Source organism: Thermobia domestica, chromosome 8 (genome assembly GCF_964235325.1).
Source record: "Thermobia domestica chromosome 8, izTheDome1.hap1.1, whole genome shotgun sequence".
In the NCBI taxonomy this organism is placed as follows: domain Eukaryota; kingdom Metazoa; phylum Arthropoda; class Insecta; order Zygentoma; family Lepismatidae; genus Thermobia; species Thermobia domestica.
Genome location: NC_137461.1, coordinates 38,212,116 through 38,235,609, shown reverse-complemented (window position 1 = coordinate 38,235,609; position 23,494 = coordinate 38,212,116). Strand labels below are relative to the sequence as shown.

Genomic DNA, 23,494 nt, shown 5'->3' with positions numbered 1-23,494 from the left:
GGTTAATTAATGACAGGAGAGTGGACACGAAGTGTTATCAGCAACAAGCTTCGACAGCAATGTGATTTTTTTTTCAAATAGTTAGAAACATCTTTTACCATCATGACAAGATAAGAAAAGGCTTACAATTTCTGGAAATCGAATTGTGACTAGGTAATGCAACTTTCAGAATTACATACAGGAAAAGGGTTGTAAGAATACCTAGAGTTACAAATTGCGTTGCTATTTAAAACTATTATATCTAACATGTATAATGCGGAACTTCTATCGTCAGATGCAAGAGGTCTATGGAATATCAGCTAGGTCATTATCGGATTAAGCGAAGTAAGGAGAAAAGTATATGATGAACTAATCGAGAGAAAGTACGTTTACCTATTCTATACTATTGCAGAGACTCAGAATGTGGCACGACTAGTGGAGTTGGATTTCCCATTAGCGGAAAAAAAAAGTCTTGAAGAATTCTAAAAATAAAGCCCAGGGACTACATAGCACTATTCTAGAAGTCAAAATAAAGCGAGAAACATATAATTTTTTACCTTGCGGGTCCTCATGTGGAGGCGTGAATTGCACAATGTGGCAACGTCGTAGATAAAGAACCACAGAGAAGATATACCAAATCATCAAATAGTTACATCGATTCTTTGCAGATGGCAGTAAAATCGACAGACTTTGACACAACATCATTTATTATCCTAACAATTGATGTAACTGCTTGATACTTTCGTAGACCAATCCTAATGGTTCCACGTTAATCTACAACGTTGCCACATAGTGAAATTTGATTCCCCATAGCGACTAAAGACGGCCCAGGAGGGTATAGGATCAGGCCGGTAGCCACCCCAAAAGTTAGGGACCCGATCCAACCATATTATAGTTCATCACCATATTCAGTTCATTTCCAAGCCTACCATGAAAATTTTAGGGGGCCAGCAAACATTTGGGAGGGGCCCGGCCCCCTAGACCCCCTGGATACCTACCTGTATAGGATTATATAGCATTTTCGCTTTATTGTGACCTGAAGAATAGCGCTCTGTTGTCCGTGAATGCTATTTTTATGGATATAATCGAGTAGCAAGGTTGTTATCAAATTCTCCCTCTGATCTAGGCGACATTCGAAAAACCTGGCAGCATACTAATACAAATCCAATTCGATATAAAATCCAGTACGTTTTGTCTAAAATTATCTAGGCGCCAGACTGGGATACTTTGTCATCATGGCGACCTGGCGCCTTTGAATTTTCAAGCCTGTGTATGAGAATAGTGAATTATATATATCGTAAAATCATCTGAGTTTAAAGTTCATTTTGGGAGGGACGATCTTTCCCACCGCCCCTTCTTGGAACATGTAAATCTATGGCAAAACAATTAACTTTGTTGGATATGTCCTACTGACACCTCTAAATGTATGCAAGTACGGAGTCCTGTACTGAATGTTTTTTAAATTGCATGTAGTAAAACCGATATTATTTTCAACATACTTTTCATTAAACAAAAGGAATTTCAGATTTTTTATCTATAACATAGCCTCTTGTTGATGTGTTTGTTCCAACTTTCCGGATTTTTCATATTCAGATTCCATCCACCAATCATTAGTCCAGATAATGGGATTATCTGTACTCCAATCAATCAAAGAAGAAAGTATATATAATCCAAATATTTTTTTTTTACAAATGATATTTAAAATTAAGAACGACCTAAATTTTTATTCTGTTTTATATATGTACATGATAGAATCAATCCTTCATGCAACAAATATCGCCGCTTTAACTATGAAGTGCTTACGCTGGTGGTGCTTATCTTCTCATCTTGTATTTACGAGTCGGCGCTTTCGATTTTAGAAGCGTCTTTACTTCAGGTGGATTGGTCCTGAAAACGAAAGGAGACACAAATCAACGAATAAAGTTAATCCGGCATTATTCACAAATAGTATTCTTAAAACATTCTTAAATTTCTTAGATTAACTGTTTTAACATTGAGTTATTATTTTTATATTTTAAATTATTTGAGTTCTATTACAATTATGCAGAGATATCTTGCAAAAAAGTTACTTAGTTCGATAAAACGTCTATTTGCAATGATTTTTGGATCAAATGATCCAATATATTTCAATCAAAAATTTTCTTCTGGCCTTATAACTGGAGAACTACATGCAGTGTAGCCAAATCCAAACTATCAGTTAACTCAGTATGATGTGCTTATTCTGTCAAAAATACGAAAACTTGATTTTAGGGCTGGGGGCGGGGTGGCTCAGTGATAGAGCGTTCACCTCCTGTGCTTGGGGTCCCGGGTTCGATCCCAGCTCGCGCCGTGTGGACTTTGTGGTGAACAAACATCGTGCTCGTGGGTTTTCTCGGGGTTCTCCCACTTTCTTTATTCCACCACTTCATTCATTTCTCATCATTACCGTCTCCTTTAGCCTAACCAGCATAATCGTAGGACGTAAAACTTAAAGATTTCATTTTCGATTTAAGGGCCGTTCAAAATTTTTGTGGTTCCTGATCCAAAAAATAATTATTGGCCAACAAACATTTTCTTGTAGCTCTTATATCTGGGAACTACATATAGTGTAGCCAAACCCAAACTATGACTTAACTCAGCATGATGTGCTTACAGTATTCCGTAGAAAATACGAAAATTTGATTTATGGGCCGTTCAAAATTTCGTGGCCCCTGCTCCGAAAATAATTCTTTTCCAAGATCGCAATCTTTTGATCCACTTTTTGGTGTACTAAAAGTCTTGAGTTGAGTTGATTTTAAGTTTAACGTCCCTTTCAGCAGCGAGGCTATATGAGACGTACTAAAAGTCTTGTTAGTATAATTTTTTCATCACTAAAATTTAAGATAACAAAGAAATCTATTTCTCGAACCAAAATATTAGCAGATAGGGAGCGCTCGAAACGACTTGAGACGAGATTTAATGCTATCTCGACTCGTCTCGAGAAAACAATGTCTATCTTGACCTGTCTTGAATTTCGAGTCGAGGTGTTAAAAAATTTGAGACCAGACAAAATATATGAGGTAAAACATAATTTAAAATGTAGGAAATTTGCAACATTCTATTAGCGTGCAGCAAATCCAACAAGGCATGACAAGAAGCAACTGATACTTACCAAGACAGTGGAAGTTGGTGAGAAAATATTTTTTTCTGGCTTTTGAGTTGTCTGACTTTGAGATAACAAATACTTTAAGCCTTGTAAAATTTTGATGCTTTTGTAGTCATCAATCATGCCTTCATTTCTTTTACCCTTCTCAAAACGTTTCGAAATCTAAAATTAATATTTAATATACTATACATATCTTCTAAAAATGCGTATTTATTTAAGCCAGGCATGAAAACAAAAATTTTATAAACAACAAAATTGTAAATATAATAATCTTACCTTTCTTGCTAAATGCCAGAATTGGTGCAGAAGGTTAGAAGGACAAGTTTTTGCATCGCCTTTTGAATATTCAAGATTGATCTAACTAAAACTGAACGCCTTTTGCGATTTGTAGGAAAAGGAGAAAAAAATCGTGTTTTCAGTTCATAATAATAGTAATTAGATGACAGATTGCGCAGTTCGGATATATGTTCCCCTTTGCATTCAATTAAACTCAATCTGCCTTAGATATCTGGCTTGTAGTGACTATCTGACAGCGGTGAATATGTTGTTCGTAGTTACCATGCTTAGTGCGCATCTCCATCGTCACTGACGCGCCTGCTCTCTTATCAGATATCATCCATAGGTTCTTCAGTCCCGTTCTACCTGAACCAGAATAAATATAATGCTAGCTTATAGTGAAAAATATCAGCAGTATTTTTCATGTTTTAATGTCATTTACGTTCGGAAGTGTAATATATTATTAATGGCATATAAATGTATAAGCATTTATGTTTGGACGCATATGGTAAATTTGTGCGCAGTTGCCGGACAGACACCACTGGTTCCAAAGGTGGAACGACATTTCGGGTACACTGCTTACCTTTGGTGCGAGGGGGTCCATGGTTCGATCCTTGGTCAAGTAAGTTTGTGGTAGATAACATGGTGTCCGTGGTAGTATTCCCATTTCCTCCCAGCTTATCATTGAACCGATTTTTCCAACATCATACACTTGCTTGGATCATCGTCTCTCTTAGCATAAAGGGCATAATCGTGCAATGTGAAACTGAAACATTCCATTTTTCCACTAGTCAACGAACTTAAAAAGTTCGTTACTGAATTCTCTTGTCTGTGTGTCTGTCTGTTATTTGCGATTTTTTCAATTTTGAACCCTGCATTCGATAGAGCGTCAAAAACTATCAGAGAAAGTGATTAAATTTTTCGCGTCACTCTTACCGTTCCCGAGATATTGGCCCAAAAAAATGGCCGACTTCCAGAAATTTAAGGAGACATATCTTGGGAACCGTGAGTCATAGATAGATGATATTGGCGTTTATTTATTTATTTATTTATTTAACGGCAGAGTTAAGGCTATATTTGCCTTTTCTTACACTCAACCAACTAAAATGTATACAAGATATACATACTACCATTATCATCTAATCCATAAAGATTACAATTACTACATTAATGCATATGTATATACACACATATATACCCCTACACACGAATATACTCCCTTACATACCCCATCCCCCCATATCCTCATACTATTTATCATAAAAACAAGAAAACTATACATACAGCATACACAGAACGATATATATATTCTTAAAAGTATATTACCTTACATTCCCCCCTCCCCCATACCTTCCCACAAACCTAGTATTATAGATACATACCTCAAGTTTCTGTTTACATTTGGTTGCTACTGCTCATCTTTGTGAAGAAAGAAAGAAAGAAAGAAAGAAAGAAAAAGAACATCATTCCCGAGATTGGTGTACATTGGCTAAGGCTATCAGATATTGCTTCAAATTTCTTTTGAATGTCGCAATTGAGGGTGAATTCCTTACATCTGGTGGCAACATATTTTTCAAACGGTATAGAGAGTGCAGTGCACCAAACGCCTTTTTGCATACATGATTTATATGATCCGACCATAGAAGATTCTGATCAAATATGAGGCCAAGATTTTTCACTTTTTCATCAAACGCTATATGTGTGCCATTTAATGTAATTTTAGGAAGCTCAGTGCTCTGCAGTCTGGAAAGGATATTTCTCGAACCAATTATGATACATTTAGATTTATTGGGATTTAGATATAAATTATTAGATTGGGCCCAGGCACTTATGCGTTCCAGGTCTAAATTTATGAGTGAGATAGTGTCATTTATGTCTCCAAGATCTGTCGCAGTATATACTTGTACATCATCTGCATATAAGTGATATTTAAGGTGACGAATTTGTTGAGACAAGTCATTTATGTATATAGAGAACAGGATCGGTGCTAAGACTGTTCCTTGACTGACTCCACAGTGCACTGTTGTCCATGAACTTTGATTGTCCAGAACAGAAACACGCTGATATCTATTTTGAATGTACGAACGAAACCATTTAACCGACGTATCTGTGAAATGAAAGAATGACTTAAGTTTTGTTAAAAGAATTTCGTGATCGACCGACTGGAATGCTTTAGTGAAATCTAAAAGTAAAAGTATTGTGAGTTGTTTCTTGTCTATGCTTTCTCTAATGTCATCTGTAATTTTTATAAGAGCCGTATGTGTGGAGTGTCCTTTTTTAAAACCAGACTGATATGGACATAAGAGATCATGGGAAGTTATAAAATCTGACATTTGATTTAATACAATATGCTCCAAAACTTTCGAAATACACGACGTCACATTTATTGGTCTATAATCGTTCGCCGTTATTGGTTGTGCAATTTTCTTGAGGGGATGAATGAGAGAAAATTTCCACTGGCTAGGAAAACAACCCGAAAGTAGGGAGGAATTGCATATGTCCATTAAAGGGAACAGAATGTATCTCGTGATCTTCTTAAGGAATTGTAGTGGGATGTCATCAGCCCCTATTGAATTGGATGTAATTTTTTTCAGAGCTACCTCTATTTCTGGGACAGAAACCGTTCTAAATTTAAATTTTTCGTGAATGCTTGGGTTTTCGCGTATGTTTTTCAAAGTAGATTCTTTTGTAACACCGTCTATAGTTGGGACCTGAGCAAAGTGATCGTTTAGTTCGTTAAGCGGAATGTGTATAGATTGTACGTCAGTCTGACGGTTTCCTATACCGAACATGCGTAACTTATTCCAAAGGTATTTGGGCTTTGAGTGCATAGATCAGCAGCAAATCTAATTTTAGCAGTTCGAACTTTTTGTGTACATTTATTTCTGAGGATTCTATATTCTTCAAAAGTATTGGCAGAACCACTAGGATTAATTTTCTTGGACCATTTAAATTTCTGATATGCCAAGTCCCGTTCTTTCATGAGCTGCAAAATGTCTGGTGTGATCCATGGGTTAGCAGGTTTTTTAAATCTTTTGGTTTTTTTAGGTGCATGTTTATTGAGGAGAGTGTGAATAAAGCTATTAAATAATTCTAGCTTGCCTTCAGTGGAAGGTATAATTAGGATGTCATTCCAGGGTATTTGCGCTGCGTCCCTATCTAATGCTTCATCATTTATGTGTTTTAAATTTCTAAAAGTGGAAATTTTAGGTCTATATTTAGGAACTTTTAGTGAATAGCTAGCGTATATTAAATCATGACGTGAAAAACCGGGGGCAGGAAATTGCCCATGACTGACAATTCTAGAGGGGTCTGCAGTTATAATATGATCTAAGAGGCTTTCACTATTTATTGTATGGTGCGTTGCCTTCAACGCACACAGTGAAAGGTTAAGTGAGAGAAGGGATTCTTTGTACTTTTTACACTCATCTTTCGTCGAAAGTAAATCATAGTTTGTGTCCCCACAAACCATGATATGTTGGTATACGGGAATATATTTAGATATCTCGTTTAGGAAGTTGTCAAATTTTGCTTTAGGTGGTCTATACACCACTGCTAAGAGCACCTTTTGGTGGTTTAAATTCACTTCTAATATAAGGAATTCACTCTCGCATGTATAAATATTAGGCGATTGACTCACCACTTTCACTTTTAGGTCGTTTCGTAGATACGCACATACTCCTCCCGCCCCCTTCCCCGTGCGATCGACTCTCAAAAGTTGATAGTTTGGGAGTTCGATCAAAGCGTTACTCAACGATGGTTTCATCCAGCTTTCCGATATTAAGATGGCATGCATGTTTAAGGAGTTAAAAGTAGCTTTGAATTCGTCTATTTTCTTCAAAAGAGACTGAGCATTCAGATGACAAATGTGCATAGCTTGTGGATGTTTACCAACCGCCCCCTGCAGTTGGAGAGAAAGTCTCAGAGCGGGTGGGTTTACGGTACCGCCATTGTCTCTCGAGGGGGATTCTTCTAGGTCATTCACCGTGACATCACCCAACTTTGACAGCCATTCAGGGAACAGTGTTTCTAACTCAATATCGATATCACCAAGTACCATGCTACTTAGAAATCACGATGTAAAAAAAAAAAAAAAAAGAGAGAGAGAGAGATTAATCAATATCTAATAGGATGGTAAATAGTTTGGTACCAAATAGTAATTGGTGGTGACTGTCCAACTGGCCACTGGTTTGGCCAGTGGCCACCAATTAATATAAGTACCAATGTTTACCATCCTCTCAGGTATTGATTAACAATAATACGATCTCTCTATAGCTTACCGTTTCCGTGATATTGGCCAAAAATGACCAATTTCTAGATATTTAAGGTACCATAACTCGGAAACCATAAGTTGTAGAGAGATGATATTGATGTTGATCAATACCTAAGAGGATGGTAAATATTTTGGTACCAAATATTAACTGGCGGCCATTGTCTAACTGGCCAATGGTTTTGCCAGTGGCCAGTTGGATAGTGGCCACCAATTATTATCGTTACCAAAATGTTTAACATTCTATTAGGGATTGATTGACACCAATACCATCTTTCTATGACTTACCGTTCCCGTAATATCATCTCTCTATGATTGGTCAAAAGAAGGCTCCAAATCTTGGAAACCGTAAGTCACACAGAGATCATATTGGAGTTGACCAATATCTAAGAGAATGGTGAACATTTTGGTACCAAATAGTAATCGTGGCCACTGATTAACTGTCTATTGGTCAACTGGTCACCGTTTCCCAGATATTGGCCAAACTTTTCGAATTTCTTGATATTTCAGCAACAATATCTCGAGAACTGTAAGTCATATAGAGATGATATTTTGTTAATTTTTGCGAGAAAGACAAGGTGCGGATAAAAAAAAATACTTCTACATCTAGGAACAATGATAATTATCCATCCAGCTTCAACTCTCCATTTTTTTAAAATTCGTTCTGAAAATGCTCTTGGAGCATTCTCAACTGGTTTTGCTTGGATTCACTAATCTAATGAAAATTAAATGTCTCAGTATATAACTTATACCTAAAGGAATATCGTATTCGATTCAATGGATAGCTCGTTTGGGAATTTAATACCTAAATAAGCTATAATTATTAATCTCTCACGAAAACAAGATTTGATGTTCATATCCACTGTTCCGATTTCAAGTGATTTAAGTAAGTGACAAATCACAGTAATCGCAGCAGTACATACGAACAACATAACTCAGCACAGAATTAACTACTAACAGAAACATTTACAAAATTTACGAGGGTATTTATATTCTCTAGAATCTGAATTTACTTTTGGAACCATTTAGATGGAAATCTAGAGTAAACTAACCTAAACCTAAATGTAATATTGATTTTAAAAGCTAATGTTCTAAAAAAAAATCATTATAGTGTCAACATGATATGGCGATATCGTTATTACCATTTGCGATAAAAGAAATAAAAAGTTATTCCAACAACAAAAGGTTATTACAATCACAGAAAGAACGTGTTTCACCGAAACTCGAATTCTCCATTCATTTATCGTATTTCATTTTGTTTACTTTAGATATCAATTTTGAAGCACAAATCCAACTGCAAATCTAGTTGCTGATAACACTGCCCAACATGATTTTTACCTCCGGGAAAATAATACGTGATTCTGAATGATTTTGGTGCGTAGAAAACGAAAATGATAATTTTTACACATCACGTCACAGTTCCGTGATATTGCGTAAGACATATTTCGCTCATACATGTAATTTATTGAAATGAAGAACATAAAGTAAGCCCAGTTAACCGTCAAGAATTGAAGAAGAGTGGAAGTTTAAAATACTTTGCCATAAGGACATTGTGCCTCCCAAAGACCTCTTATCTCTTCTTTTCAAATAGATAACAATTATGCAGGGTTGCCAACAACGTTAACAATAATGTAACTAAACGTACTGCGAAAAGTCGCTAGAAACTTAATTGTAATGGAAATAATGCTAGTTTACTCGCTGTACGAAATTTCAAAAGTCGCTAATTCCCTAGTTTAACAATGGTAAACGAAACAGATCTTATCTCTAAAATATATAATCAAATTGCTAGATTTAGCGACAAAATCCATAAATTGGAAACACTAATTATAAAAAATTTCATTTATTTGGTCACTCGTGTCTCATATTACTATGTATTTTCGTTCTTATAGCCCACCGATGATTTAAGGTGAGAAAACCTACTCCCCTTATCGTGTTCTCATTCCTTTGCAGAGAAAAATAGATCCCTGTGTGTGGTGTTAGAGAGTTGTTGACAAGATCTCTCTAACGTATGGCAGTATGTTAACAAGATCTCTTCGCGCGTGTATCGTTTTAAGTGTGTTTGAGCCTATTGTTTTAGAAATCTAGTGTTGTGCTGTGTATCAAGTGAGTAAATTGTTACAAAATGAAACGAATTGGTTCACGCCGAACGTGTACTAATCATCGGGGTAATTTTTGTAATGTGTGGTAGATTTACATCCAAACCACAAAGGAAGAAAATATATAACATTACAAAACTTGCTTATTCTTTGTACTTTGGTTGTCAAATTGGTTACCAGGACAAGCCATAGGCTCCTCATGAGTGCTGCATATCTTGTGCAGTAAATCTTAGGTTGGGATTACACGGAAAATTAAAGGCCTTGCAGTTTGCTGTAACGGTGGTGTGGAGGATATCAATAAACCACCTTAATGACTGTTACTTCTGCACGACTAAGATCTCTGGCATGTCTGGAAAAATGAACACGTCATTCAGTATCCTGATATTCTTTCGGCCATACAACCTATACCTCACAGTAACGATTTATTAATACATGCAGTGGGGGATCTAGAAGGTAAAAACTGGGGGGGGCTGCCAGAACCCAGACTATGATAGATATGTCATGAGTTTACTATAAACTTTCAAAAATATTTAAATAATAGCTTCAAATATTTCTGTCACTCAAAAAACTGCTAAAGCCTATGCTCCCCGTCCCCAGGTTACATCCGCCACTGAATACATGTACCCTCTGACACATGGACAATGGAAGAAAATGACTGGAATGAACCTGACGTTTCACCGAAGCCAGTGGCTTCCACGTCAAAAGATCCGGACTATATACCAATACATGCTGACAGTTATATACATTTAATACAGCAGGAAGACTTAAATGATTTAGCACGGTATTTATAAGTTCTCTGCCCCTTCCGAATGTACTACCCTGATGTAATTGATGCCATGTGAAATGGTGATCATTTATATGTTTAAGTACCAAATGTCACGATTCTACCATGAACGGTTCTTATTTTACAGGTAATTGAATGAACCATGGCGGAGCCAGATGTCCAATTCACCGAAGAGGAGTTGCGAGGTGTAACGAAGTTCTTCTTCCTGCAACTGAAGTTGCCCAAGGAAATCCATGATTGCATGCTAAACACATTGTGTGGGCAGTGCCCTTCATACTACACTGCGAAGAAATGGTGTGCGAACTTCAAGCGTGGTGAATTTTCAACAGAAGATGGTGACAGGTGTGGCAGGCCAGTGTCAGTGTCAGCTCCGGAAAAAGTGGACCAGATTCATGACCTGATTTTGAGCAACAGACGGATTTCGCTTCAAGAGATAGCTGACAAAGTGCACATATCCAAAGAACGTGTTCGGTCAATAATCCATGATCAGTTGGACATACGCAAGCTTTCTGCAAAATGGATTCCGAAGTGTTTGAACGAGGATCAGAATCGCGAACGTGTGAGATCATCGCAGGTGATTTTACGGCATTTAGCGAACTCCAAGGACGATTTTTTTAATCGACTTGTTACCCAGGATGAAACGTGGTTGCATTACTTTGATCCGGAAACCAAACAGCAGTCATGCGAGTGGCTCCACTCAGGATCTCCAAGGCCGAAAAAATTCAAAGCACAAAAGTCCGCAGGGAAGGTGCTTACCTCAATATTCTGGGATAAGGATGGTGTTTTGCTCTCAGACTACCTTCCGAAGAGCCAAACCATAACTGCAGAGTATTACTGCAGTCTGCTGGCTAAGGTAAAGGGCGCTATTAAAGAAAAGCACCGGGGAACGTTGACACGAGGTGTCTTGTTCTTGCAGGACAATGCTCGCGTCCACAAGGCTGGCAAAACAATTGATTTTCTGAGGGTCCTAGGGTTTCAGTGCATTGACCATCCACCTTACTTGCCAGATCTTGCCCCTTCTGATTATTATCTGTTTCCAAAACTCAAAACAGCACTGAAAGGAGAAAAATTTCACAGTGATGAACAGGTGATAACAGCTGCGGAACAGTTTTTTGCAGACCTTAAGAAAACTTTTTTTGAGGGGGGGGGGGGTTGGAGAAGTTTGTGCCAAGTTTGTTGACTTTCGAGGGGACTATGTTGAATAGCCTCACACTTTCATGCCTGCAGCTCAAGTCCTTCTGGGTCGGGCCGAGAATTTATCAGCCCACCCTCGTATTTGTCGAACGTTGCATCCAAAGTTCTAGGTTCCAGTTTATAGTAATGGAAATTACTTCTCAACAGAGACATGTATTGATAAAACCTTTGCACAATGTTTTATTATGGAGGAGAATATGTGTTTCGGTACAGACGTTACCGGGTTGATGAACAAAATAGGCAATTTATACAATCCAGATGAGTGGCGGTCATTTATCCGTTCCTCAAAATTTAGTTTGAAAGCCATATTGCTTCATAATGATCATACTTTGCCATCAGTTCCGGTATTCAATGCTGTTACCTTAAAAGACACAAACGCAAGCGTTTATAAGGAAGGTAAGAGGCATATTTCGTCACAATAGAAGGTATCAAGTGTAGATAGGCCTATAGCCTGACAAAAGGGGACGCTTAATAATTAAATCATCACCAAACATTCGAATACATATTTCCAAGGCCTTTTATAAAATTTTGTCTCCGGAACCCCAAAGTTTTTTAATTATTCTCTACACCATTGTTACATATGATTGGATGCATATCAATTTACATTAGTAAGCTGATTTAAAAGGAGATTGAATGATTTTATAAGTATGTTAAAACGTTGTGCGCATGACCTTGTAACAATCTGTATCGAAACGATTTAATATACGTATAATACAGTAAGACCGCGATTATCCGATACAGTTTCCGGGCTATTTCTCAGCTTCTATTCAGCCTATGTTTCTCAAGTTTTGGGGGACATAATTAGATAGCCCTAGAAGCTTACCCTTAAAATGTCCTATAAATCGGTTGAATAGGTGCTAAGAAATAACCCGAAAACTGTATCGGATAATCATGGTTGCACTGTATATAATGCGAATAATAAACCTGTTCATATCTTTTGAACCAGACATGACAGGGCATTCTTATGATGATTTGCTAAATCAGCGTGATTGTTTCCTTTAAGAATCAACTATTTTGATCGCGGAGGTATGAAAAAGGTTTTTATTTGCTGGGCAGTGTAATTAAAACTAATGATTTGTATCTCTTATTTCAATAATAAATGTATTCTTACCACGATGTTAGGTACTTCCATCTGCCCATAACTTACTGTCTGGTACTTCAATGTAAAATCATTTAAGAAACCCTTCTTTAAAAATAGTTGTTAAGTGGCTCTATTAGAATTTATGAGAACTGCGGTTCTATTCGTTCAGTTGATGGTACTGATATATTCCTGAATTAAAATTATCTTTATCGTATCTACAAATGAAATTAAATCTTTAAGTTTAACGTCCCACGGTTATGCCAGTTAGGCTAAATGAGACTGTGATAATGAGAAATGACTGAAAATGGTGGAATGAAGAAAGTGGGAGGAAACGGGAGAACCCCGAGAAAAACCCACAGGCACCACAAAGTCCACACGGCGTGAGCTGGGATCGAACCAGGGACCCCAAGCACCGTAGATGAACGCTCTGCCACTGAGCCACCGCGCTCCCACATCTACAAATATTGAAATAAAATGGCTTAAGTATGGGAGCTCAAAATATGCAAAATCAAAGATTCATAGAAAAGGTAGGTTGTGTTGATGATTTTTCGATAACAGGTAACATGTACTGAAGCGGTATTATTATTATTATTATTATTATTATTATTGTGAATGTAACGTTTCTATATTGATCTCAATAAACTTGACCTAACCTTAAATAATGAAACATGTAACAACCTAACCTTAACGAATCCAACCATGTGATTGTAATATACAACCTCTGTCCACAAAGATCAGTGAAGGATTTCATATTGGTTACGGCCGTAGGAGTGCACTGCATCCCACGTCGAGGGTCACGAAACGTCTGAACAAGCTCTAGAGCGACGGCGCTGCGAGTGTATTTATCGTGTATATAAACAGCTCATTGCAGAGTAAAGGTGTAACCAAAATGGACCAGCGAACGAATATGCTGTTCTGTTTAAAATTTCGACAATCAGCGAAAGATAATCAGAAATGCTGACAATACTTTACGAAGAATGTGTTTGACTTTCAAGTGTGTTTATGACTAGTTTACAGGTTTCTGCAAAGAATGGCACAAAGTGGAGGACACCTTTGAACAGCGCCCAACTTGGACAACTTACACAAAGTGAAGAAATGTTTGGCCAGAAGCTTCGTTTGACAATGCGAATGATAGAGGAAGTGGGGATTGAAAGTGAGACGGCGCAACTCATAGTGACAGGATTTTTGAAACGCGAGGTTTGCTTCCGACTCGTGCTCCACACTTTGACGTCGGAACAAATACAACTTCGGCTTGATGCCTGTGGAGACATCGGCATCGCAGATCGAGACCAAAATTTCCTGAAAACCATCGTTGCGGACGATGAGACAGATGCTAGAGGTAAGACCACAAAGGCAAGCGTCGAGCTGGTGCAGTAGAAGGTGTCAATTGAGAAATCCAGCGTCAGGACAATGCTTGTGGTCTTCTTCGACTTTGAGGGTCTCATCAATAAAGAATTCCTCCCTTAGAGCACCGCGTTAAATGCCGCTATGTATGTGAAAACATTGAAACGTCTCCTGCAACGGAGCAAACAAATACACCTCCAGTACGCCAAATAAAGCGACTGTACTTTGCTCCACGATAATATCCGGCCACACTTTGCCTTTTTGATCCAGCAATTCCTGGCCAACAGAAGAGTTCTGTTAATCAATCAGCTATTCTACTCCCTAGCTTCTTGACTTTTTCTTGTTTCCCAAATTGAAATCAGTCCTGAAGGGCCAGAGGTTCTCGGACATCCAATGTAATGTTACAATCAAACTGAAGGCCATTCCTAAAAACTTGTACGTCACGAGTTTCAAGAATTTGTACATCCTTTCCAAGAAGTGCATTACCATCAACGGGATTACTTCGAAGGATAGTAACTGCAATTTCAGGCAAGACAACAATACATTCGAAATGTAGACACATTCAGCGAACTTCTGGACAGAGATTATAGAATGTTGAAAACTTGTTAAATGTTCTACTTGCTTAGCCCCAATAGGCTTATTTATTCAGATGTTCAGTGAAGGAGGAAAATATAATACACAAATTTTCGAAAGACATGGAGATCTGTAAAAACCGTGAAGGCAAGTACAAGTTTAGGTTACCGTGAAGTACCAAACTTAATCTAACTAAAATTAGCCAATATTTAACAAACTTGTAACCGTTTTTACCAACACATGCTGGCCGCCATAAGCCGTCAAATGCCGTTTTTCTTCTCTACGAAACATTGATGCCATCTATCATACCCTAACTTAAGTTACATTTTATGCCGTTAATCTTTGAATCTCTTCTGTGAAATAAAGGTTACTACAACAAAAGAAAGCATTTATTCCGAAGTTGGTCATCCACCTGATTTGACTAAAAGCGAAATACCAGCTACGAAAATATAAAAATCCTCAATTTTTAGGACCACTTTGGGCTTGTGTATAGCCCGCTCCCCCCAGTTCTTTGTCACCGGAACTGGAAGAGTCACTAGTACTACTACTACTACTACTATCACTACTACTACTGCAGCTGCTGCTACTACTACTACTACTGCTACTAGTACTATTACTACTGCTACTACTAGTACTACTACTACTACTACTACTTATATCGAGAACAGAACCCAACCAACCCCTGCGGGGCTTCTAGCCCGTTCCTACTACTAGTACTACTACTACTATTGTTACTAATTACCACTACTACTACTGCTAGTACTACCGCTACTATTACTACTACTACTACTACTACTACTACTAGTTATACGAAAGCTTCCTTACCACAAGATTTACATCTTAAATCTTTATAACATGTGATTCCGATTCATTATGAACTAAGATGAATCGTTAGAATCACTATGATTCGTTAAAAATCACTGGGGGGAGCGGGTTATACTCAATCCCCCCTTTGGAAAAGTATAATAGAGTAGAGGAAGGTAGGGTACGTAGGGTAGGAAAGGATCAGGTTAGCTTAGGGTCAGGGATGTTTGGAGTCATTTTGTTAAAATTAATAGTGTTATTTCTCGTCTCTGCGTAAGGATACCAAATGGAGCGTCTCTGTACACCTGCAGCCATGTTCAGAATACAAAACAAATGCTTGTTACTTACCCACAATCTAACCATGCGGCAACCTTGCGCGAAGTAGTTCCCCCTGCTTGTCAAATAGTTCCATTTTATAATCGCTTATAAAGAAAAATAAACACAACTTTTGCACTCCCTTCATATTATCAAGCACACACACGAGCAAATTGCACATTTCAATCCGGCACAAAATTTTGCTAGAAACGGACGACCAACTTTGGAACTTAACTCCTCAATAACATATCTTCAAGTACAAGATGAATATGAATCATGCGTATCATATTAAACCCTATTTAAAACTTACTTTCTTTTCCTTGCTTGCGGCCTGGTTGTTGAGTGTCTTCGCAATGGTCCAGGAGCTCGTTTCGGGGGTATTAACTTCTCAAGCGCCATTTGCTTTACGTGGTTGCGATCCTCTTCTATGGTAAAAATCATGCTCGTATCATGGCCAACAAATTCAAATTTTATTCTTGCGTGTTTGAAATCTTCAGAGTTGACAAAACAACTGAGGAAACTCAACGCATCGTTCATGTTATGAATCGCTTGACAGCATTTCTTATTGGGTTGACCAACACTGGTACGGCTGTTTCTGGCACTTAATCTTCTTTTCCCGGCAGCCATTGTGTGCAATTATCAAATTTTAATTATGATCGATTTACGTGGCCGTTCTTATTTACTGTTTTCTTCTTCTGCTACTTTAAATGTTATTTCTTTACCCCCATCATTTGCACATGCTGCCATTTAATATGTCATTTTGATGTTACTATGACCACCAGTGATTGTTGATATATTAAAAACATTGCTTAAAAAAGAAAAGAAACTTTCTTTTCATTTTCTATCACCTTGTTCACTTTATTTTAGGAGTATCTAGCCACTTCATGCACAAAATGATTAAAAATTAAAACATAAATAGGGTATATATTTTAAATCAGGACGAAAAAAGAAATAGGCAATAAACTAAATAAGTTTTATACTTAAAATATTAACACTTGTAGGTTTATTTTTGGCACCAGTGTTTCTTTCAAAAAAGAATGTTCCGTGAGGCACATTTAACATTCGGAGGGGCACATATCACACGGTACTATTCTGGTCTTTATTATATTATAGGCGTATTATTTTGGTAACCTCCTTGGGGGGCACTTTCAGATCAGTGCCCCCTCCCCAAGAAAACACGTCTGGAAGAAACACTGGCACACCACTCGAAATAGCTATTGAAAAAAATTTCCTTCTTATTGTTCCCTAAAAAACTTTGTGCTGGGCGACATGAAAATATCTCAGATAAAATATGAAGGTCCATCAGAAGTAATTGCTAAAATTATGACAATTGTTTTACGATTTGCGTATTAATACGGCTTCCGGGTGTATGGCATAAAATCTGCAGTGATAAAAAAAACCGCAAGCAAATCTGTTCTAAATGGCCACTAAAAAGCATGAATGCTATCTAATCGAATCAGTTCAAGGCTAACACGATGAGCCCACGCGGTAGCGCGAGGGTGGGTCCAAGGGAAGCAGGCGCGTCACTGATGGCAAGTATACGCGTAAGCGAGAATAGCGAAGAATATGTCGTTTTGGCAATGATACGAGTTTCAGTAGCATTTGTCGTATTTTCATACTAATAACATTCCAGTTGTAAACGTAAAAGACAACTTCTTTACACTGTGCAGAAATACACCGCTGGCGCTGGTGAGAAAATAGCTCTAGCTGAATCATTTTTCATATGCACTCACTTATTTTATTCGTCGTAAAACACATGTAATGATTTTATACTAGTAATCCTGCACTTGTAAACCTAAAGTTCTGCTGTATTACTTTATATTTAATTCTATCACTTGTAGAAATTTGTTCCTTATAAATGTATCTTTTCATGCAATATATTGAATTTTATATGTAAATCTTCCACAATGCGGTGTGTCAAAAGTACCAACAACTATCAACATATTAGTGGTTAAAAATACACACTTTGGCAAGTATACGTATCCAATACAGGATAAACTTAATACGAACGAATAAAAAGAAGTATGCTTATGCAGAAATATTAAAGGTATATATACAGCTTATCCAGATGGTGTCTGCGGGCAATACGGTTGTGATTGACACCACCTAATACACCTTAACACCTCCCTCACATACATGTTCCGTCCGTTTCATTAAGCGGCTTCGTATTGCGCATCAGACCTATTTGGTGCTATGATAACGCTGACGTCACGTCATGCAAAAACTTGCTTTCATGTGTCTAGGAGACCTATTGCAACGTTCTGCCGGGATTTAATTCATTTCCAACTACCACGCAGTATTTCATGTTACTTTATCTATATCACGATTACGTTTCGCACAGCAGTGTATTCTGAAGAGGCATGAAGAGATAATTCGTGAAAGAATCCTACTTTTGTCAACAATTATTTCTGGTGCCCTTCTTGAACTCCATACGCGCTAAGTTGGATATTTGCATGTCGCCCAGCGCAAAAATTTTGGACGGCAATGAGAAGAAAATTCATCAAAAACTTTGAATTATTCAACAATTGTTTTGAGTGTTGTTGTTGAACTTATCCTGCACGGAATAAGTATCGAAGTTGAATACCAGCGCCATCTTTGATTTTTAGCTCATTGATTTAGATACGGCAGTAATTCCTATCCTGCAGATGTCTCTGGGGAGGACATGAAGAGCGATCAAGAGGGAAACAAGCTACTGAAGAATTACAGGCATGTTGGCTCAGTGTTAGAGTGTTTACCTCTGGTGTGTAGCGTCCTTAGTTCGATCCCTGGCCAAGTAAGTTTGTGGCGAACAAGATCATGTCCGTGGGTTTTCTCGGGTACTCTCGTTTCCTCCCACATTCTCATTCCGCCAATTCCTGCATCATTATTCATTTGTCATTAATCATCGTCTCCCTTATTTTACAGGGCATAATCGTTGGACGTTAAAGTGACAAAATCCAAAGAATGAACTAGTCTGCCACTGAAGAAAGTGTCGTGAGAATTAGGGAGAGGCGAAGGAGGATGGGGGTCTTCATAAGGAATTAAATAAAACTAGTGTTAACATTATAATAGTAATATCCACAACTGTTGTCAGCATCAACAAGTATTGGCAATATCATTAAGTGTTGGGATTATCCAGAAATGTTGTTAATATCCATAAACATTGGCAGTATCCACAAGTATCCGCAAATATTGGAAGTACCGACAGTGGTCTCTCGTATCGTAGTCGCTAACGCTCTCGCCTAGCGGTCGTGGGTTCGATTTCCGATAGGGCACTTGGTCGAAAAAGTGTAAAAAGCTTCTTCAGGCCAGCCATGGTTTTCCTCATTCACACCAGGCAAATGCCTGGATGGTACCTAACTTATAGGTCCCAGGCCGCTTCTCCTTCCCTGGAAAGTGTGCTCGCCGAGGGACGTCATTCCTCATACGTGACGGGCTAAATGACCATAGATGCCGAAAGTCCAGAGATCTAAATCCTAGATCCTTGGGTGTACCGACAAGTATCCAGAAGTGTTCGCAGTATCGACAAGTATCTTCAGGTGTTGTCAATACCCACAAGTATTAGTAGTATCGACAAGTATTCTCATGTGTTGAAAGTACCCACAAATATGCAGAAGTGTTGGCAGTATTTACAAGTAATCACAAATATTAGCAGTATTTACAAATATTGGCAATATCCAGAAGTGTTGGGAGTATTCACATGTATTGGCAGTACCCACAAGTGTTGACAGTATTGACAAGTAATCACAAGTGTTGGCAGCATCTTCAAGTATTAACAAGTGTTGGCAGTACCAACAAGTGTTGGCAGTTCTTCAAGTATTCACAAGTGTTGGCAGTACCCACAAGTATCCACAAGTAGCGTATCTACATGTAACGTACTCACAAAGCGACCGACTACGACATCAGTATTCGTCTTTGTCTGTTATCATTGTTCTTTTATGAACCCCAGTTTCCCTTTCTGCTGCTTATTCTGTCTATGTAGTTTACTAAGAATGAAAACAGCCAAAGTACGTAGCCTCATAGCATCTAGTTTTAAATGACTGATATAAGTAAAGTATTTCAAATTTCACATTTTCTAGGAAAGTGGAAATTGGACTCTGGACACTCATTTCCACTACTTCATACACTTATTTCACTCACTTAACATCGCTGAGTTTTTCATATGCAATGTTGTTTCCAATTTTTAATCAATCGTATCTTGGCTAGTGGTAATTGGAAGTTATGAAATGTACATATTGGGACTTTATGGAGTATATAGTCGAACGCTCTTTCTATATCAAAAAGCAGTAACCTTGATGGGTTTCTACTGGGTGGAAATTATAATATTATAAATTACATAATTGCAATTGATCAAAAAATGAAATATTTGATCTCTCGCGGTAATGCATTTTAGGCTAAAGGAAACATGATTAATAAGTGAATAATGATCAAAATATTTGTAGAATGATCGATCATGTAGGAACTCGAGAGAAATCACGGATTCCATAGGTCTATTACTCACCACAAAATCACATTATGTGTGTCATTTAGGAGTGTCAAAGGAAATTTATCATCCTCTGAGTTCAAGACACATATATAATTTAATGAATAGTATAGTAATAAAAAAAAAACAAAGTTACTTACGTTAATCGGGGGTCTCGCCCCCTCCAAACACATACACTACTGATTCACATGTCTTGAGATTGAACCAGGGATCTTTGGCTCCAAAGGTGAGCGCTACACCACTTCCTTTTGTAGAGTTTCGCAACAACCGGTACCATATTCTCTGCATTGCCTCTTAGTTCGTTCTATTACACAGTTTTCCCAATGCAAGTCGACAGAAACGCGACAATTACTCTTTCTATTCGCTCTAAGATACCTGGTCCTTGAGGGTCTTTCTATCTCCCAAAGACGCGCGGTCATTGAGAGTCATCTGTCCAATATGCCCCAAGACGCATGCTCATTGGGCTTCTCTAAACTTCACCAACAAACCTCCAAGAATTAGAGAAAATTTGTCCTATTTTGTATTGGGCTATATTGTACAAAAGAGGATAAGTTTTACAGTAAAAAGGTGATGGGAAAGCCTAAACGTCCGTGTACCATTCTTTTGTTCTACCCTATAGACCAGAGAGCTTTACAATATGTATATACTTTTCGCCGTCGGAAATGTGGATGTTGTTACCTACTACAAGGGTATCAACTGATAATTCTTGACATATATATATATTTATATTTTGTTCCTTGTAATGCGTAATTTGACCTCCTATAACAAGTTTAACATGAATATACGAAATAACTTCCTGTTCTGTAGACTTCGTAGCGCTTCCCAACTTAAATGTCAGTGACATCCATTGTCACTTATCAACAGGTTCACTTTCTTTTAAACAGGTAGTTTTAGTGATAAAGTTTTCATATCTAGCACTGGTGGTAGTAGGTATGATGCAGGAGAATATAAACTATTTGATTATTGATAATACCGGACCGAATCTATGGATTTTGTCGATGTTACTCCATTTCTTCTAGCTTTTTAAGAATATCACTTACATTTCTTATTCATTTTCTTAACCTAAAGCTCATTATTTTTATATTGGATAATGCTGTACTTAATAAACCAAAACTGTTCTCAAAAGATAATCTGCTTTTTGCAGTTTTTCTGACGTGTGATTAGTGCCACACTAAAGAGTTCGACTAACAATTTTTCCTGCAGTAGCAGGCCTTTAGTATGACGTTAATCATACGTCAAAACGACACTGAATAAAACTTAATGAGCTTATACTAACTACGGTCGCCGCAGTATGGCTTTATCGACCACATCACTATAAATTAAACAAAATTTGTTTTATTATATTGAACTTTTTACACAAATTACAGTTTTAATTTGCTTCAAAAATAAATGAATCAAATGTAGAATGTTTCCAAATAAAAGCTAATTATAAAATCGGAATTGTTTTGATGTGTTGACGCAGCGCCATGTTGTTTTCTCAAAACTGTTCTCTATAGGCCATGTTTACCGATATTTGTTGGTACGAAAAATGTTGTTCAATGGAGTTGATATGGTTTATCGTGTATTGCAACACGTTGTCATGAAGGATTTTTATGTATGTTCGGCAGAAAATATTTACGGAAGAGTCACTAATCTTTATATTAGCTACGTTGCTTAATTGTTTACTTATTTATTTGTAAATGAAAATGAAATCTATAGTTTAAAGTCTCATTTTATGCTTTATTTAGGCTAAAGTAGACAGATGATTAATGAAAGTGAATGAAAGAATTAGTGGAATGAGAATGTGGGAGAAAGTGAGAAAATACCGAGACAATCAACGAACACAATATTATTCCTCAAAATCTGAAATGATCTGGGATCTATCAGAACTTCTCGCATTAAATATGAGCGTTATATCAATTTGTTACTTTACTTGTCTCATTTGCAGAAGAGCTACAGTACAAGCTGCTATTTACATTTTATTTTATGTATTCATTGTACAGTATACGGAGGTGATTACCAAAGTATTTGTGTTCTAGTTATGCAGTTTTAAAAAAATAAATATAAATAATTTCGATAGCCAAAATTTTAATGATTTTGATTTTGGTATGCGTTCATTAAATTACTTGATCATGGCCTATCCCTCAAATTTGGGAATTGTGAAAGATCAAAACTTTGTAAACTTTAGAATCGAAATATATATATTTTTTGTGAATGTATTTAGTCGTACTTGTTTTAGTTTTTGGGTAAAAAATTGTCAAAAAAATTTAAATTGTCAAACGGATTTTAACCAATTATATCCTATTTGATGAGGCTTTATTGTGCTAATATGAATGAGTACAAGGGTCAATTGTCTTTCATAGGACTTTTGTATACTAATGTTATCCTTTTAAAATTTAGAAGAGGTATTTTGGCTATCTTTAAAGTTCGGCATCTGTCAAGAAATATATATTGGGGAATGCTTTTCATGACTTGATAAATACTTCTGTAAATTAAAATCATCTTAGATTAGCATCATTGACTAAAATCATCTTAGATGTTTACTTGGTCACAAACAACACATTCAATCCATGATCGCCAGCGAATAACGAACGGAAAATTTAAAGGTATCATCTCTGTTGTTCCTTTGTGGGCAACAATGTGATTCGGGACATTCATTTTTTTTTCGGGATAGAGATAAACTGCTTCGCAACATCATAATCGTTACGTATGAACTTTTAAATGGTAAAACGTACGGCTTCCAATGTTAAAAAGTCAAGACGAACGTTAAGAGTTCTCGAAAAAAGGAGAAAAAAAAATAGTTAAAAGCAAGGATGTTATAAATAGAGGATCTGCTCAAATACATCTTCATCCTATTAAATCAGTGAAGCCAAAATGCAACCGAGCATCGGTACGTCTAATTGGCTAGTTTCTACCATCGTCTAATTGGCTACTTTCGTTTCCGCCATAATTGTTGGCTCAAAACATTGTGATCCTATTGGGCGGAGTGGGCAGAGTAGGGGTGGCGAAACTGTGAAGTATGGCTTCAAGATTTTGTTGTAAGGGCAGATCCTCTATTTTATAAGATCCTTGGTTAAAAGTGTAACTAAAATTTATTTATACTCATCGAAGAAAACAGGCACAGACAGTATCAAAACTATTTTGAAGTACACTAGGCTCATTGATGCATGAATTTTCAACATATAATACGACTTTTTTTTTTTTTTTAAATTA

General features: G+C 37.2%; 1 protein-coding gene across 1 annotated transcript; it reads right to left on the bottom strand.

Annotated features, from left to right (window-relative positions):
• Positions 1-1,683: 1,683 nt before the first annotated feature.
• LOC145691657 (uncharacterized) lies at positions 1,684-16,639 on the bottom strand. The gene is made up of 2 exons (XM_081767018.1): positions 16,151-16,639; positions 1,684-1,866 (listed from the first exon to the last, which is right to left on the bottom strand). The coding sequence occupies exons 1-2, from the start codon at positions 16,465-16,467 to the stop codon at positions 1,794-1,796; spliced, it is 390 nt and encodes a 129-aa protein (XP_081623144.1). The 5' UTR covers positions 16,468-16,639; the 3' UTR covers positions 1,684-1,793.
• Positions 16,640-23,494: the final 6,855 nt, after the last annotated feature.